The sequence below is a fragment of the Ipomoea triloba genome, chromosome 2, assembly GCF_003576645.1.
Source record: "Ipomoea triloba cultivar NCNSP0323 chromosome 2, ASM357664v1".
NCBI classification, from domain to species: Eukaryota; Viridiplantae; Streptophyta; class Magnoliopsida; order Solanales; family Convolvulaceae; genus Ipomoea; species Ipomoea triloba.
Genome location: NC_044917.1, coordinates 3,352,618 through 3,368,739, shown reverse-complemented (window position 1 = coordinate 3,368,739; position 16,122 = coordinate 3,352,618). Strand labels below are relative to the sequence as shown.

Sequence of the window (16,122 nt, the reverse complement as noted above, 5' to 3'; positions counted from 1 at the left end):
CATATTTATGCTTTTCACTAATAAAACCTCGAATCCCATCAGATATTTTCGCCTTGATATACATTGTATTGAGCGAATTGGACCTATCACATCGCTCATATAACGCAATGTCATCTTGGGTACTGTCTTTAGTGGGGACCGGTGGTTTCTCATTATGTATAGCAAAGTCTAAGTCATTCCACCCTAAATTAAGGAGAATTCTTTCTTTCCATATTTTATAATTGTAACCCCTAAGTTTTGGAACTTCAATGTTCAGATTTGTATGATTAAGAGATTGAGATGCTGTAAGGAAATAAAGGCTTGGTTAAAATTTTCGAGGCAAAATATAGAGAGAGAGAGAGACTGAAGTGCATATTGTTACCAATGTAAGTTATGCAAAAGATAGATTCGTATGCCATAAAAATTGCCTGTGGGCGAAATTTTTACGCACAATGAATCCATCAGGCTGAATGGTGGAAACAGAATGGGTACGATTTTGATTTGATTTTTCCACCCTTAATAACAAAACTATCAAACTATATGCCGATACATAATTGCCTGTGGGCGAAATTATGATCATAACTTGATATTTTATCCTGATTAACCATATAAATATAACAAAATTGCCTGTGGGCTAAATTTCATTATATTACATATAATTAATCACAATTGATATGTCTAAAACTTTATGTGATCTAACAACTTAATATATAAATTCAATTGATCAAGGATGCTGTGGCTACTCCTCAATTAATTAAAATTATAAGATCACTAGACATATTATTGCCGATCTTTATGTGATTAAACTTAATAATTTTTAGTCAATTAAAGATGCTGTGGCTATTCTTTAGTTGACCAAAATCGTAATCACTTGGCAAAAGAGATTTTAAAGCCTAACAAACAAATTAAACCAAATCATGATAGACAATCTTTAGGTATACTCCCAGGAAAGTTGGTAGGTGCTAAGGCTCCTTTAAAAAACCAACTCCTTAGACAGAGTAGCGTCGCAAGGGGACTAGTAGCAATATGGCTGAAGGCACTATGGCAATTTCAACCAGCAAGGCGTTTTAAGCCAGGGCCATATAACTAGTATTCCTCCCCAAGAAACTTCCCTAATTCATGTGTTTTCATATTTGAAGTAAAATCGTTTGAGAGATCTATAAGATTGTGAGTTCACCTATGGATAAGGCTTTTAAAAGGGTGAACTATCTTTGGTTCTTTAATGTGCCCTTAAATAGACACAACTGAAGAGTAATAATATGCTTAATATATCCTTAAAGGCTCTAAATTCACCTAAAAGGCACTATATCATGCATAATAAACATTTAATTCAGACCTAGAAGGCTCTAAATTCATCCTTAAAGAACATGCTTTTCTAAAGGAATAATTATAACAGTCAAACAATTATTGCAAATAAAGATACATAGCATGCTCAAATTATGCATATTATTAACTCATACTTCATAATCAAATTGCAATACTTAAGGCAATTTAATATAATCCTCAATATTAAATTAAAATTCAAATCACAAATGTAAACTTAATATTTGTTCAAAATTGAATATAATTTAATAGTAAATCAATGAGGAATTAAATTGAACAATTAAATATAGAAGAAGCCCAAATATGATGTAGGAAAAACACTAAAGCAAGCCCATATATAATTATAGTGAGCCCAAAAGTTAAAGCATGTCCAAATGACTTAAACAATCTAAATGGGCCCAATTATAATTTTTTTTTTTTTTTATAAGTATAATGGGCTTGGCCGAATTGGGCCAAACCCAAACTAATACAATTTCCCTTATCATTCTTCTTCCACTAGTTCAATAATAAATAGGCCCAAAAGCTTTAAAATTAAATAGGCCTTGAATTTGAATTCAGTCCAAATAACTCAAATAAGCCCAAATAATTTTAAAAGAAGCCTGACCGAAATGGGCCAAACATAGCCCATCCATTTAACATATATTATGTTCAAACCATCCAAACCTAGTTGCCCTATACTACATCTGCGCAGCCAGAGAAATACTGAGAGAGATAGAGACGCGAAGAGGGAAAGAGAGAGAGGGGTCGCCGGCCACCACCACGGTTCGCGACCACTCGCCGACCATCGCCAGTCACCTTTCACGCCACCGTCTTCTCCATCGGTCATCGGAGAATGATGAACCGGAGGCTCCAGTCCGCGAATAAATTCGGTATTTTCTCCATAAGGCAGTAGGTTTATTTATAAATTTATTTCAAAATTTGTTCGTTTATATTTTAAAAATAATTTATAGCATATTCCAGCAGTAGGTATGTTTATTTTCGAAAATATTTCGAAAGAATATTTGTAATATTTTCCAGATATTAATGTAACAATTTCATATATATACACATATTCAAACCAAATACATATGTACAAAAACATACTGTAAAATAGCAGGCACAAATTATGTATGCATTCAAAACAGAATACTTAAATTCATATTGCATACAAACCCAAGTAAATCAATTACAACTAGGCAGAGATTATATTTTGCTCTAATACCAACTGTAAGAATTAAAACTGAACTGAAGTATATGAAATATAGGATCTAACCTCCAGCCATAGTTATTTGTTTGATGATTGCCTGATCTGCTTACTGCTGTTGCTTGAGCTTTCTAATTATTTTTCTCTCACTTGACTCAACTCTCTCAGATGGTGTACAAGACTGTATGTCAAGCAGTGAGGGGGATTTTGATGGCTTTATATAGTTGCATTCCATCAATGCACTAATCCTGAAATTTTCCACTTTAATTATTTGCACCACTAATAAGGACAAAGACATATTAGTGGATCCCTAATTTAAGGTGTTAGTGGATCCCTGATTTAAGCTCATAGTGGAGTTAGTGGACTCACACTTTTGACATTTCAGTCTTGTCCTTACATATGCGTGATGAAAACTCACCCTATCATTACCCATTCACGCTTCAACAAGTTCCTAATCGTCTCAATCAAATGGGGGTAGGTGTTATAGATTTTTCGCGGTCGAATAATAACGTTTTTTTTGTAGTCTTGTAATTTTTCCCATCCTAAGGAGAAATAAAAGGGCATCAAACCCTTCCCTTTATATGGGAGGTGGTGGGTTCGAGCCTCAGTGGGGGGTAATACTGACTCTTGTGCTTCAATAGGTTGAGAAAGTAGTTATGAACAGATACTGCATTGTAATAGAGTTAGTAGTATTCAAAAAAAAAAAGGAGAAATAAAAGGGGAAATGTAGAAAATAGATATTGAGTATTGACCAAGCAGGAATTTCTAGCTATTACATGCAGTATCTGTCCATATACTTTCTCAACCTATTGAAGCCCAACAACGTCTGCTTCACTGAGGCTCGAACCCATGATCTCCCACTTGGGAGAATCACTTCATGCCACTTGACCAAGGCCTTTGGCAATTAATTCTTGGTTTTATATGAAAGAAAATTAAAATTGAAATTGATTTGATATCAGAGTACTGACAGTCCAGGCATTGGAAGTCTATGCTATACCATAAAAGTCTTTTCAAGGAATTTTCTTCCCTCCCACAAATGCCACTTCAAACTTGAAAACAATCTTTTATTCACTTTAATATTTAAAATAATGATTTTTTTTTGAAAAGAAAAAAATGAATTTATTTATATTGGATATGCTATTTATTTAGTACCTACAAAAAAAAATGAAAATTCAATTTCAAATTTCTTAAGTTATTTTGTACATACCCTAGTATTTATTTCTTGCTTTCAAATGTGAAACCTAATAATATACCATAATATTTGTAATTTAGCATAATATTTTTTTCTACATCTATGATATTTCAACTCATCTTCAAAATATAATATAATAATAATATTATAATTAATTATTATAAAATAGAAAGAAAAAATAAAAGTATGAAAAAACTGCCAAAATCTTGCAAAAGTTAAATTTGCAAGTCTTTCGAATTTTGAAAGACTTGCATTAGATTTTTTTATTTTTTATTTTTAAAGTAAACTCTGGCGTGGCAAATTGGCTCGCCAAAATGCGATTCCCTTGCTTTTAGGGATGGAAACTGGAAAGAGCCTTATGCTGAATTTCAAACACCTACGTATTTTGGTTTAAATTGAAGTTTCATAGCTTTGAATTTTATAAATAAGTTAATTTCATTTTTTTCTCGATTTATAGGTGACAATTTATTTTTTCTTTTTTTTTAATCATTACAATCCCCATTTGGTCATAGTATTGTTGTGGCATGATATTTTTTGTCTGTCAAAAAAATCGTTGAAATATCGTTAAATACAAGGACATTTTGATCTTTTTTATGCAAAGTAGGTTGACGGTTGACACACTACATTTTTTTTAATGTATTTTTAAAAAAAAATCCATAATTGAAAACAAAATCCCCTTATATTTAACGACATTTAAACCGCTTTGTTGATATATGATTAAAAATGGTCGTGTCACAATAATATTAGGATCAAAAGTTAATGTTTTGAAACAAAATGATTAAAAATGAACTGTCACCTATAAATGTATGACAAAAAAAAATTTATCTATTTATAAATAAGACATAGAAAAAGTTATTGTTTCAAGTGTTGAAATTCTGCCCAAACTCTAAGCTTTATATAAGGGATGTGTTAAAACAAAGCATTATGGCACATAAATCTAATTTAATAATTGTATTAGAAGGTTTGAAATAGTTATACTTATTAATTATTATTAGAATAATAGTAGCGTTAAAAAATTAAATACAATTAATTTGTATCGACCATTGATAACATTTTTCAAAAACACTTGAGTGGCTGAGAAATTCATACTATACGGTCAGAAGAGTAAACCGACTCTTCCTACCTTGAGGAATTAACCGAAGACTAATCACCGAAAAGTAACCACCCGAATGGTGCTTAAACTTAATCAATGCACCGAAAGGTGCAAAGATTAAGCTAAGCACTGCACCACTATTCGTAAATCGTAATGCTGTCATTAAGCATTACTTCACATTTCGTAATTAATTAAAGGCATTAAGCTTAATCTTCTTCCACCTTTCCTAATGCTGCAATATATGCACCACTCATGATTGCATGTACTTACTCTTCGTAAGTACTAAATACATTTACTCTTCCTATGTGATACATGCATTTAGGACTGTCAAAACGGGCTAGCCCATCGCATTAGAATAGTCGTCAACTAGCAGCCACTTATTTTTAATTTAATTTTTTTTAACAAATTAAAAAATTCCAACGGTTTTTCAATTGCTAGAGTTGCTCTATTAGTGTGTGTGTGGAGTAATAAAAACAAACATAAATAAACAAAATTCAGTTGGAGTTAGTTGTTGTGCATTTGGTAGCTAGTATCACGGGATGGAGTGTGAATAGGGAGAGTAGAAACCCTGTTTTAGTCAAAACTTGTGCACCATATTCTATTGTTCTGGATATTTCTAGATAATCAAACTTCTGGACTTAGACCTAATTATAACTTCTTCGACCACATAATAATATTCGATATATAATGGGGTAATTATTATACAATATGTTCCACGTACATTCATTATTTTTCCTTCATCTAATTTACTTTATTACCAATATGTCGTATATGCTATGTTTCTATGGTGTCATGATATTGACCCTAACATTTAAAATACAATTTATAACGAATAGCGGTATTTTTTTAAATGGATATAGCATCTCGTATTTAAAGGTCACAAATTCGATTCTTACCGTACCGTACTTTCTTGGTTAAGTCTATCGCATAAGGTGTTCCTAATGTGGTGTACCTCTCATATGTGATTTGCGAGCTATTACACAAGAGTGATATTTACTCAGCACACACTCTCGGATAGTGACTACAGATTTTACTCGTCACGCAAAAAATAATAATATTCATTATATTCAGGTATTGATTAGTGTATTGCACAGTCCATCGCATACTCCTTTTGGCATACAATAGAATGTATATATTTTCACCTTTGATCCTTCAATTACGATGAATTATTTTTAATCATTGTTAGTCAATTTTGACCTTATTAACATATTGAATACATACAATTTATAATAAATGACCATATTTCCCAAGGCAAATAATAATGGTAGGTATCCATAGCCACCTAGTGTATGTTGAATTTGGCCCTCCACCGACTTCCGCCAAACAATCCTCCCTCGAGCCCTTGACCTGATGTTGATAACACTTGTTAGGAGTAAACGTTTGTCATTAAACCAAAAGTTATAACTAATAGTGAATACATAACTTTATTTTCTTATATTGCCACATTTTCGAGAAGCGACTAAAGCGAGTGCTGGACTTAACCCTGCACGCCTCTGGCCAACAATCTCTTAGTCACCTATACCGACCTTTGCTCAACACGAACAATAGTACGAATATGAAGATAAGGTTAACGTTGTTCTCGACGGTAAATTAAAAACATGGAGTGTTCAAATGAAGATAAAGAAACATATATGAGACGTGGACGTGAACGGCGAGAATAGTATTGCCAAAATTTTGTCGATTATAGTTGTCGGGAGCGTCAGCCGTGGATTTAACTTTAAGCAGCAATTGTAAAGGGGGCACGGGTTGTAGAAAAAAATATTATTAGTGTTTGACTTGTATAAATACAGATATGATTCCAAATTAAAGCTAGTCTTCAGGTCTATAATGGAGGCAAGAAATAAATCTATTTATTTATTTTTTAAAAATTTAAAAGTCCTGATGCTAAATGGGGAATTGGTCAATGGCTGTCTTCCAGACACAATTTCCATTCGACCATTGGCGTATGTGTAAACACTTGTCTTCTTTGATGAAGGTAATCCTTTGATTGGTGTTGTGTTTTTCGAGAATTATTAGGTAGGTATAAATTGTCATGGATAACGAGTGGTTGTTTTGATTAATAGTAAATATTGGATAACGAGTGAATAAAAAATTGATTATTCGTAAAATTGGAGAAAATTTTAAAAATAACTAATTTAACATTAGAAAAGTATGTAAGTTTGGACTAATATATTATTAAAATGTTTTCTCCTGTGCGTGCACACAATAGTCGGGGTTTGGTTTTCTTTGGAAATTAAGAATGGGCATTCTTGATTTTCTTTTCTTTTTAATATGTTGAAAGAGTTTGGAGGTGAGATCAAGTATATGACTTTTGGTGTGAATGTCATATCACATTAGTTAAACTTAATCATGTGATAATTAGTTGAGCATGTGTTAGTATAGCATATTAGTTTATGTCTTAATTAATTTAATGAATTTAGAGAATCGTCCTCGCCAAGACTAATTTTGAATGAGGTATTTTAAATTTTATATAATCAGGTTTGGGTTCGAGATTAATGCAACAATTAAAACATAAACATGAGTCTTTTAACATCCAAAATTTATTCAAAATCTGATTATTACATAGTTAGACACGCATTATTATCAATATCGAATTTATCAGACATTCAATTTTATGCGGCTAGTTACTGTCCCTAAACAAAATATACCACATATCTTGCTAACTTTCTTCTTGTCCTATTCAACATCATATCATCCAAGTCAAACAGTATGCCCACACTTGTGGACTTTACTTTTCAGGTTTATACTTTTAATACTTTCTTTTCCTAATTTTCAAAAGGTCCACATTTAACTTTCAAAATACTTTTTATTTATTTTTTTAGATTACTAGAAAACTTGTAGCTATTGTCTGAGGGTGCATAAATGTAACTTGCTTCTCTTGTTTAATAGTTCGTACTACGAATTATATAGGAGAAATAAATCATATTAAAAATATGTCGTGCGATAGACTCGACTAAAAAGATATTGCAAGATCGATTTGAATTTATAATCTTTTGATACGAGAATTATACTTTAGACCCACCCCTTCGGGTGACAATAGTTATACCATGGACTCGACCGGGTCAACCTTGTAAGGTGGAACTGTGTCCTTTTACCTACTGAATGTTTACAATTAGAGTTGTGAACATTTAATGTGTAAATTGTAAGCATTCAGTATATAAATTATGAAGATCTAAGTATGTAAATTATAAATTTTAGATGCAGGTACATCTTGCAAGATGGACCCGAGTCTACAGAATAATTTTCCTTCGGGTGACTTTCAAAATACTTTAATTCTTGCTTGCCTTGTGATGATGCATCACCACGACACTCTAATGACTTCGTCTGCTATAAGTTATCTGTTATCCAATTAAATATTTTTAAAAATCACCAAATATTCAACAATCTCAGAATTGTCAGCAAAATTTTTTTAAAAAAATAATTTTTTTTTTTTCAAGAAAGAAAAGACAATAAGATCATTCATTCATTGACCCTTGACTACTGCTGCCCTTTTGTTTTCTATTTAAATAAATTCCTATATATATACAGTGAGCATCTAGGTGATGATGAAACTCATAAAATCAGAGAGCACACTGCACGCATGATTACATATAATAATAATATATAGAAAAACAAAGAAGATGGAAGCAAAAAAGATGGTGGTGGCCGTGGAAAAGGATGAAGATGAAGAAGTCATACTGCCGGGGTTTCGGTTTCATCCCACCGACGAGGAGCTCGTCGGATTTTACCTCCGACGGAGAGTGGAGAACAAGAGAATCAGTATCGAACTCATCAAACAAGTCGACATTTACAAACATGATCCTTGGGATCTCCCAAGTAAGTATATACATACACAAATACGTATATATTTTTTAACTTTGTTGTTTCCAAAAACAAAAACCCTAAACCCCCTTTATGTAATTCAAATCATTTTTTCCAATCGAGATGGTAATAACTCTTCAACCTAGCTGTGTGGCAACCAACCAAATTGATCAGGTTGTTAACTTGACAATCATAAGATTACAAGTCGGAGCAACTATTGGTCTTTTTCTTTGAACCGATCAGTTTTGAATAACCTAAGCTGATTTACATCATCCTTGCCAGCTAAGGTCACAAGGTGCAGATGTGAGGCTTAGGGTATAAAAAATCTGTTGGGATTTCAATAAAAACACTCTTATGTGTAAACATATACATCGATAAATCTTTCAAGACTTGAACGAGTTACAAAATAAGATGATATGAATCAAAACCTTAACTGCATCACAAAAACTATACCTAATTCGTGTAAATTTGACCCGAATCTTAAATCATAACCCAAAATTTCTATCCGTAATTGATGTTAGACGCATCAAATTGGATATGCATTTCATTAGTTGCATGATAAGGTTGGAATGATATTGGTGAACAGTGCAATTCCTTGATTAGGAAATTAAGTGATGATCCAATTACCATACGAAGTAGTATATATAATTATATTTGTTGGTTTTGTCGTGTGTACACGTACGATGACTAGATTTCGGCCAGTTTGACTGTTTCATTGTTTATAGGGATCAGTTATTGTCATAATTGGTGTGTGAGTTTTTAATGACAATCGAGAAGACAAAGGGCTAAGCTCCAACCAGAAGAAATCACCAAACCTGTTTTAATTTAAAGAATTCATGAAAATGACTTGGGAGGTCATGGGGTTCATTTGACTCAGCTGCCTTGTCTTTCCCCACATTCATATTTAGTGTACAAGAAACCACTTGATAATGAATTAAATATATATGGCCCATGTGGCAGATGAGTTCATGCCAATAGGGCAGTCAATACATGCATACAAGTTAAAAGTACACTTAATATAGTTTATATATTGTATGTGTGCTTGATCGAGTTAATTAGATATATGATTAATTATTCGAAAACCTATAAGCCTAATTTCTTTCATGTGAGAACAAGTATCCATGTATAAATGCGTAAACGAAGAAGTGTATTACGCAGAATTATAAAATTTATATGATGGAATATAAAAGTGAATTAAACCAAATGAAACCCTTTGATAAATGGCTAACCCTTTGACTTGATCATTATTGACATGATGGGATGAAATGAAGAGATTGGGACTCATGTTGGTGACAAGGAATGGTATTTCTTCTGCATCAGAGGGAGGAAATACAGGAACAGTGTGAGACCTAACCGGGTCACCGGATCCGGGTTTTGGAAGGCAACCGGAATAGACAAGCCGGTTTATTCCACCGGCGGCGAAACCCACCACTGCATCGGCCTCAAGAAATCCTTGGTTTACTATAGAGGCAGTGCCGGAAAAGGAACCAAAACCGATTGGATGATGCATGAGTTTCGCCTCCCTCCCAAACTTGCTGACAAGAACAACAACATTTGTCAAGAAGCTGTAAGTGTGTATATTTAAACCTTAAACCTTAATTTCATGTTATGTATACTCTAATCTGCATATTTAATTTATGGGTATTATATTATATTCTTGATTTGATCCGACAAAGTCATCAAATGTGTCTGTTGGGATGATACTCGGTCACTATTTGAGTGGTTGATCAGATCATCACTTAATATTGATGGAAATGGTTAACCTGCACACTACTTGGATTGGGTAACGATAATACTCAATATTGACCTGTTATATGGCTCACACAAAATCTTATAAAAAGATATGGTCGGACCACTACCTCTTAAAAAGTAAACAAAATTATTTGATTCGATCACTTAATACTCTTCAATTTCAAAGATAATATTCAACGTAGTTATAAGTCACACTATATTCTACGCAAACGTATAGCCCTACATAATTCTAACATGGAAAGTGTCATCACATGAGCACATCGTTTGATTCTAACTAGTTGAGACGTGACCCGAAAAAAAATTCAACTGTTTGACCAGAGTTTTGTTTTGCTTACCTTCACATGGTATAGGGTTTGCCATTTACATAAAATATATGAATTTTTAAGTGGCTGCGAAAACCTGCCACAACTACTTCAAGATGTTCATCGAGTAAATATTGCTTTGTGATTTATCTGTGGATTTCTTTTTATACAATTGCAGGAAGTGTGGACACTGTGTCGAATCTTCAAGAGGACAACAAATTACAAGAGATGCATGCCAGATTGGAGGCAGCAAACAAGCAGACAGAGCACGATTGTGGAGAATGGAAGCTCCAAGAATGAAGCAATAATGGGGGCAGCCCAGCAGGAGCAAAGGAACCAATTCTACGCATCAAATGATCAGATATCCATGGCGCTCTCCTCGTACTCATCCTCGTCCAACACCACAACATTCTGGAACTCTCCGAAACTACTAGATAATAGCCACTTCTTCATCGGAGAGAATCCGCATTGGGATGAGCTGAAATCGGTTGTGGATTTAGCCACTGACCCTCAAAGCTTCTGTTACAGCCATACGTAGGAACTGAGGGAGGGGAGGTTAATTGAATGCTTTGAGTTGGATTATTACTTAGTTGATGAGTCGAGTTTTATACTGACTATACTGAACCAATTTAGTCTTCCCTCTCTTCTAAAATGGTTTTTTTTTTTTAATTTAATTAGGTTTTTTGTGTAATAAAAATACTAAGCATGCATGTAGTGGTTCTCTTATAGATTGATGATATTGATCTCGATCTACAGTAGAGTGACATCATGTCTTGATATTATCTATAAATAATATATAGGACGATAGATCAAATATTTTAGTTCTCTTGTATATATACAAAGTGTTTATCTGATCTCTTGTTATGAGAATAGTCAATAGCATATAATTATCGCTTGAAAATAATAATACTTTCAAGTAGTAGTTACAGATTATTATACATGTGCGCGAATTTACCTGATTTTTTGATCTCATATATAAGATAAAGGGCAAAAACTTACAAGAGGTGGAAACATGGTTGGTTGCATACCTGCTATAAGTGGGAAGCCATTAGGTATAAGCTAAGCGTTTTATAGAAGTGGAATTTTCTAAATCTTTCTGTCTGACTCGAAAACAATCGATCTAGTCATGAGCAAATTGAAGAGAGCTGAGATCGGAGTAACCTTAGCTTCAAGCTAGCAGTTACCTAAATTTTTCTTATCATTCCAAAAAAACAAAAAGTTACATCAAAATTTGATTTGTATGTATAAGCATAAGATAGTATGTTTTAAGTAATCATACCATATTCATATATATATGTATTTCATTTTGTCTCATAGTCATATAATTATTACACGATTAGCTATTAATAATCGAATTAAGATATACATGCAAGGTTGCTTCTAATGGAAATTAGTGTCAACTTGCTGATCTCGCTCGAATTGATGGGCTATAGATCACTTGGCCCAGGATATACTTTGGGCCTAGTTTGGTCATTGTCTTCCATTATTACGAAATAGGCTTCCCAAAATGAGAGCCTAAAATCCAAAAAAAAAAAAAATTGGAAAAGTTTTTTTTTCTTCTCAGAATAAATATTTAATTTCATTTAAATGGAAATTTTAAAGTCAACTAAATCTCAATACCAAATATCAATCACTACTTTTCATTTTTTTTTTCTGATATAAGTGCTAAATTCTTATAGTTAATTTTATTTTTTTACCAATGTATTTAAAAAATATATTTTAAAAAAAAACTATAAACCAGTATTACTCAATCACAAATTATCGAATTTAATACTAAAAAAGAACTGTAAATTTTTTATAAAAAAAAAAAACACTCATCCTTGTGAAGAGAACTAATAGTAAGACTAATCAAATTGAAACCATTTCAATAAAATAAAATGAACAAGTCAATTAGCGTTGTAGACAAAAGCAACACAATCATCTTCTACACACATTCAAAACCTTAGGAATGAACCAACTTTTGATTGATTCTTTTTGTTTGTGTTTGATGGTCAAAGAAAACAACTGTTGAGCAACATAATTATCATATATATCGTCTACCTATATATGAATTGGAGCTAGTGGCGGCCAACAAAAAGTTGTAATTGAAAAGCTATTCCGATCCTCATCGTCCTTCAAAAGGGAATTGAATGTTACTCCATCCATCATCATGTGCTGCGGCTGCCCATGGACCCCAATTTTCAAATTTCTTGAAATTTTATGATCCAATCTTTATTTTATTTTATTATTTTAGGTGACAAGATCGAGAAACACACAATCATTAGTTAATGATCGATATAATCACGCTCATGTATAACAGTTTTCATACTACATAGGTGAAGTAAATTGTACCAGAAAGACCTATTGAGACAAGTTCAACTAACCGAGAAAGTGTTGACAAAAATTAAACTCGGCTCGTAACCTTTAAGCACAAGAATCACGGAATCATACTCCACTCACTCGGCCACCCCTTTCGGGGGCGAATCTCTATTTTATCATTAACCTAATTCATCTCCTTTATCGTTCAACATTATCTTATCATAGATTCATTTATATTAAAAGACATTCTAATTAACTTGAAAGCTATTATTTGGTAAGAAAATTCATCACCCAACTTGGTATGGTTAATTAAACAGGAAAAATTGATGATATTTATCAAAGTTGAATATGGCCGTGCTATAAGAATTTACTGTATTATTATGATAGTAACTTATGTCATCATTACTTTTAAATTTAAAAGAAAAAAACAAAACACATGTTATAATTGTTGGTTTGAATTTGAATGCCAAGGTATAGTGTGTGAACATAGACACCATTTGTGGCATCAAAGAAAAATATGTTTTTATTATTATATATAATAAAATATAATGGTTGAAATATGATATTAACAAAATAAAGATATGAAACTTAAATTCCATAGTAAAAATTATCTCAAACCCTTGCTCTCTCATTCTTTTGAAAATAATAAAAAGACATACATTAAATAAAAATTAAGTTATTCAAAAATAATGCAGAAACCAAACCTAATTACTGAATTTGAAAAACCTTAATTCGGCCTGGTTGGTATCTTTGCCAACTAATTCAAACCCCGCAGATTTTGGTTACTTAGCTCTCTTAACATTAAAAATCTCAAGATCAATTCTTTTTTTTTTTTTAAGTATGTACTACTGACTCTATTATAAGTTTGTGTGTGTGTGTATATATATATATATATATATATATATATATATATATATATATATATATTCTATACATTTTCTATCTATTGCCGTTCAAGAATTAATATCACACTATCGAGATTTGATCTTGTGACCTCCTTTCAATGAGAACCACAAATATAACATTTAAGCACAAAGTGTTTAACCTCGAGATCGATTCTTGATTTTTTCTTCGTAAATTAAAAAATAAAAACATATATATAGACATATGTGTAGGATGGGGTGTTACAAATGGAGACAAAAAGGGGCTTTGAAGGGTGGTATTTGAGGAAGCACGTGGTGGAGGACCAATTATAGAGGGCAGTTGGAATTGGGAAAAGAAGAGGATATATAGTCAAACATGACAATTGACAACTATCCAATGAATTACATATCAATAATGTTGGATAATTGACAATTTCACACCACTACTCCCATCTTCATCACTTTTGGTGAATTATCAACATCATCATTGCCCCTTTTGGAAATAAACAATGTTTTATATATTAGGAATTATCCCCACCATTTTCAATTATTACATTTAGACTAAATTAAATTTAACATCTTCTATAATGTATAAACATTTACATATGAGTTTATAGGGTAATTCAGTCATATATATCATATCGTACAAATTATTTTACCACCAATCTCTAAAATAGGAGCGGTAAGGGCCGGGGTCATTAAATTTAAGATTCAAACTTATGTACAAATGTGTATATATACATGAGTAATGATCAAATCATAAGGAGAAAACATCATTCTATATGCATCACCCATAAAAATGGGGTCATAATTTCCTTTTTCTTTTCCATTTATTCATCTTACTAATAAAATTAACTTAGGATATGTGATAGGGTTAATATTTTCCTTCTTTTTCTTTTACATAGTATTTTTATTATTGTGAAACTAATTGTTAGGCGACGACATGAAAAGCTGAATCCGGTCAGCATGCATCTTGTTATCAAAACGTGGTTCTGACTACTACGCATTTATTATCGTCTATAACTTTTGGCATAATAGTAATCATTTTATATGACAATTATTGATATCAAATTAAAGAAGCTATCAGGTTTGAAATTGACAAGTGTTGAAAGGAGATTATATTCTTGGGTAAGTTGTACGTATTCTCACTATTAATGATAATTTTTGATATAGTGTAAATAAGTGTTTGATCTTAATAGTAATTAAATCAACCGAAGTGAAATCTATATGAAATTAAATTAAATTTGAGTAGTGTCCATAAAATTTAAGTGTTACTCGAGTCACTTTCGTCGAAATATACTTTACTTTAATTATCTAGTACGGAGTAATTTTTTTGTACTTTAATGAAATTATCTAGTATTTTTTTTTGTTGCTACTGTATAGAGAGTAATTATTAGATGAATGAAGAAGGAATACTAGATAGATGAATCTATATATGTACACACGGAGTACATTGAATTGAACCAAGATTACTTGCATGAGATTTATACGTAAGTCCTCATGAATTGTCACATTGAAAATTACACAACCACCTTTTTTGTTTTTTATATTATTCCGTACTAAAATCAATCATTCATCATCAACCATCAGACTTTATTAATTTAATCTATAGAATTATAGCTCCGTTTACTAACTGAAAATTTTATCCAATTTTTTGAAAATTTAGAAAATTATAGATCAGAAAACAGAAAACATTTTTATTAGCACAACTTTCCATTTTGAAAACAGGAAATAATTTTTCAATTTTCTATAAAACATTTCATTCTTCACATTTTTTCTTTTGATTTCCACCAAATTTTCCAGCTTTAGCAAATTAATCCTGAGCCCTCAAGTCCTGCTCATAACTTTGAAAGATGATAAATTTTGATGATAAGTCTTGTGTGAGATCGTTTTATTTGAGATATGTAACACTTTTTTAGTTAAAGTGTAATATTTTTTATGAATTAAAAAAAAGTATTACCATACATTTTTATTAAAAAGTATTACGCATTTCACTTGAGATTATCACACACAAGACCAACTCGATTTTGATATATACTTCAGTTGGACCTAGGTTCCCATCAACAGTATAATCTATATATACACTATTGCACACAAAAGATGAAACATGAAACCTCCTGTTAAATTAGAAGGACCCGCATGCACCATATTATTCATACGAACCACACCCTAACCAAATAACTCTCCAAGTCTCATATTTAAGCGATTCAAAGTCATTTCACTCGAGTTAATATATTGTGGTCAGGACTTGCATCCTTTAATTAAGAAGAATATAGTATGCCTTTACTTGAATAAATATGAAAAGGGTTTCTCAAAAAAAAAAAAAAAAAAAAAAA

General features: G+C 31.9%; 1 protein-coding gene across 1 annotated transcript; it reads left to right on the top strand.

Annotated features, from left to right (window-relative positions):
- Positions 1-8,325: 8,325 nt before the first annotated feature.
- On the top strand, positions 8,326-11,495 carry LOC116009227 (transcription factor JUNGBRUNNEN 1-like). The gene is made up of 3 exons (XM_031248738.1): positions 8,326-8,586; positions 9,843-10,138; positions 10,804-11,495. Exons 1-3 carry the CDS (start codon positions 8,391-8,393, stop codon positions 11,161-11,163), a joined length of 852 nt encoding a protein of 283 aa, XP_031104598.1. The 5' UTR covers positions 8,326-8,390; the 3' UTR covers positions 11,164-11,495.
- The last annotated feature ends 4,627 nt before the right edge of the window (positions 11,496-16,122 follow it).

Bases quoted from the DNA above. Each gene is read 5' to 3' on its own strand.
- LOC116009227 (XM_031248738.1), top strand. From the start codon at position 8,391: ATGGAAGCAAAAAAGATGGTGGTGGCCGTGGAAAAGGATGAAGATGAA. The intron at 8,587-9,842 runs GTAAGTATATAC...GATGAAATGAAG, and splicing joins TGATCCTTGGGATCTCCCAA to AGATTGGGACTCATGTTGGT. The intron at 10,139-10,803 runs GTAAGTGTGTAT...ATACAATTGCAG, and splicing joins ACAACATTTGTCAAGAAGCT to GAAGTGTGGACACTGTGTCG.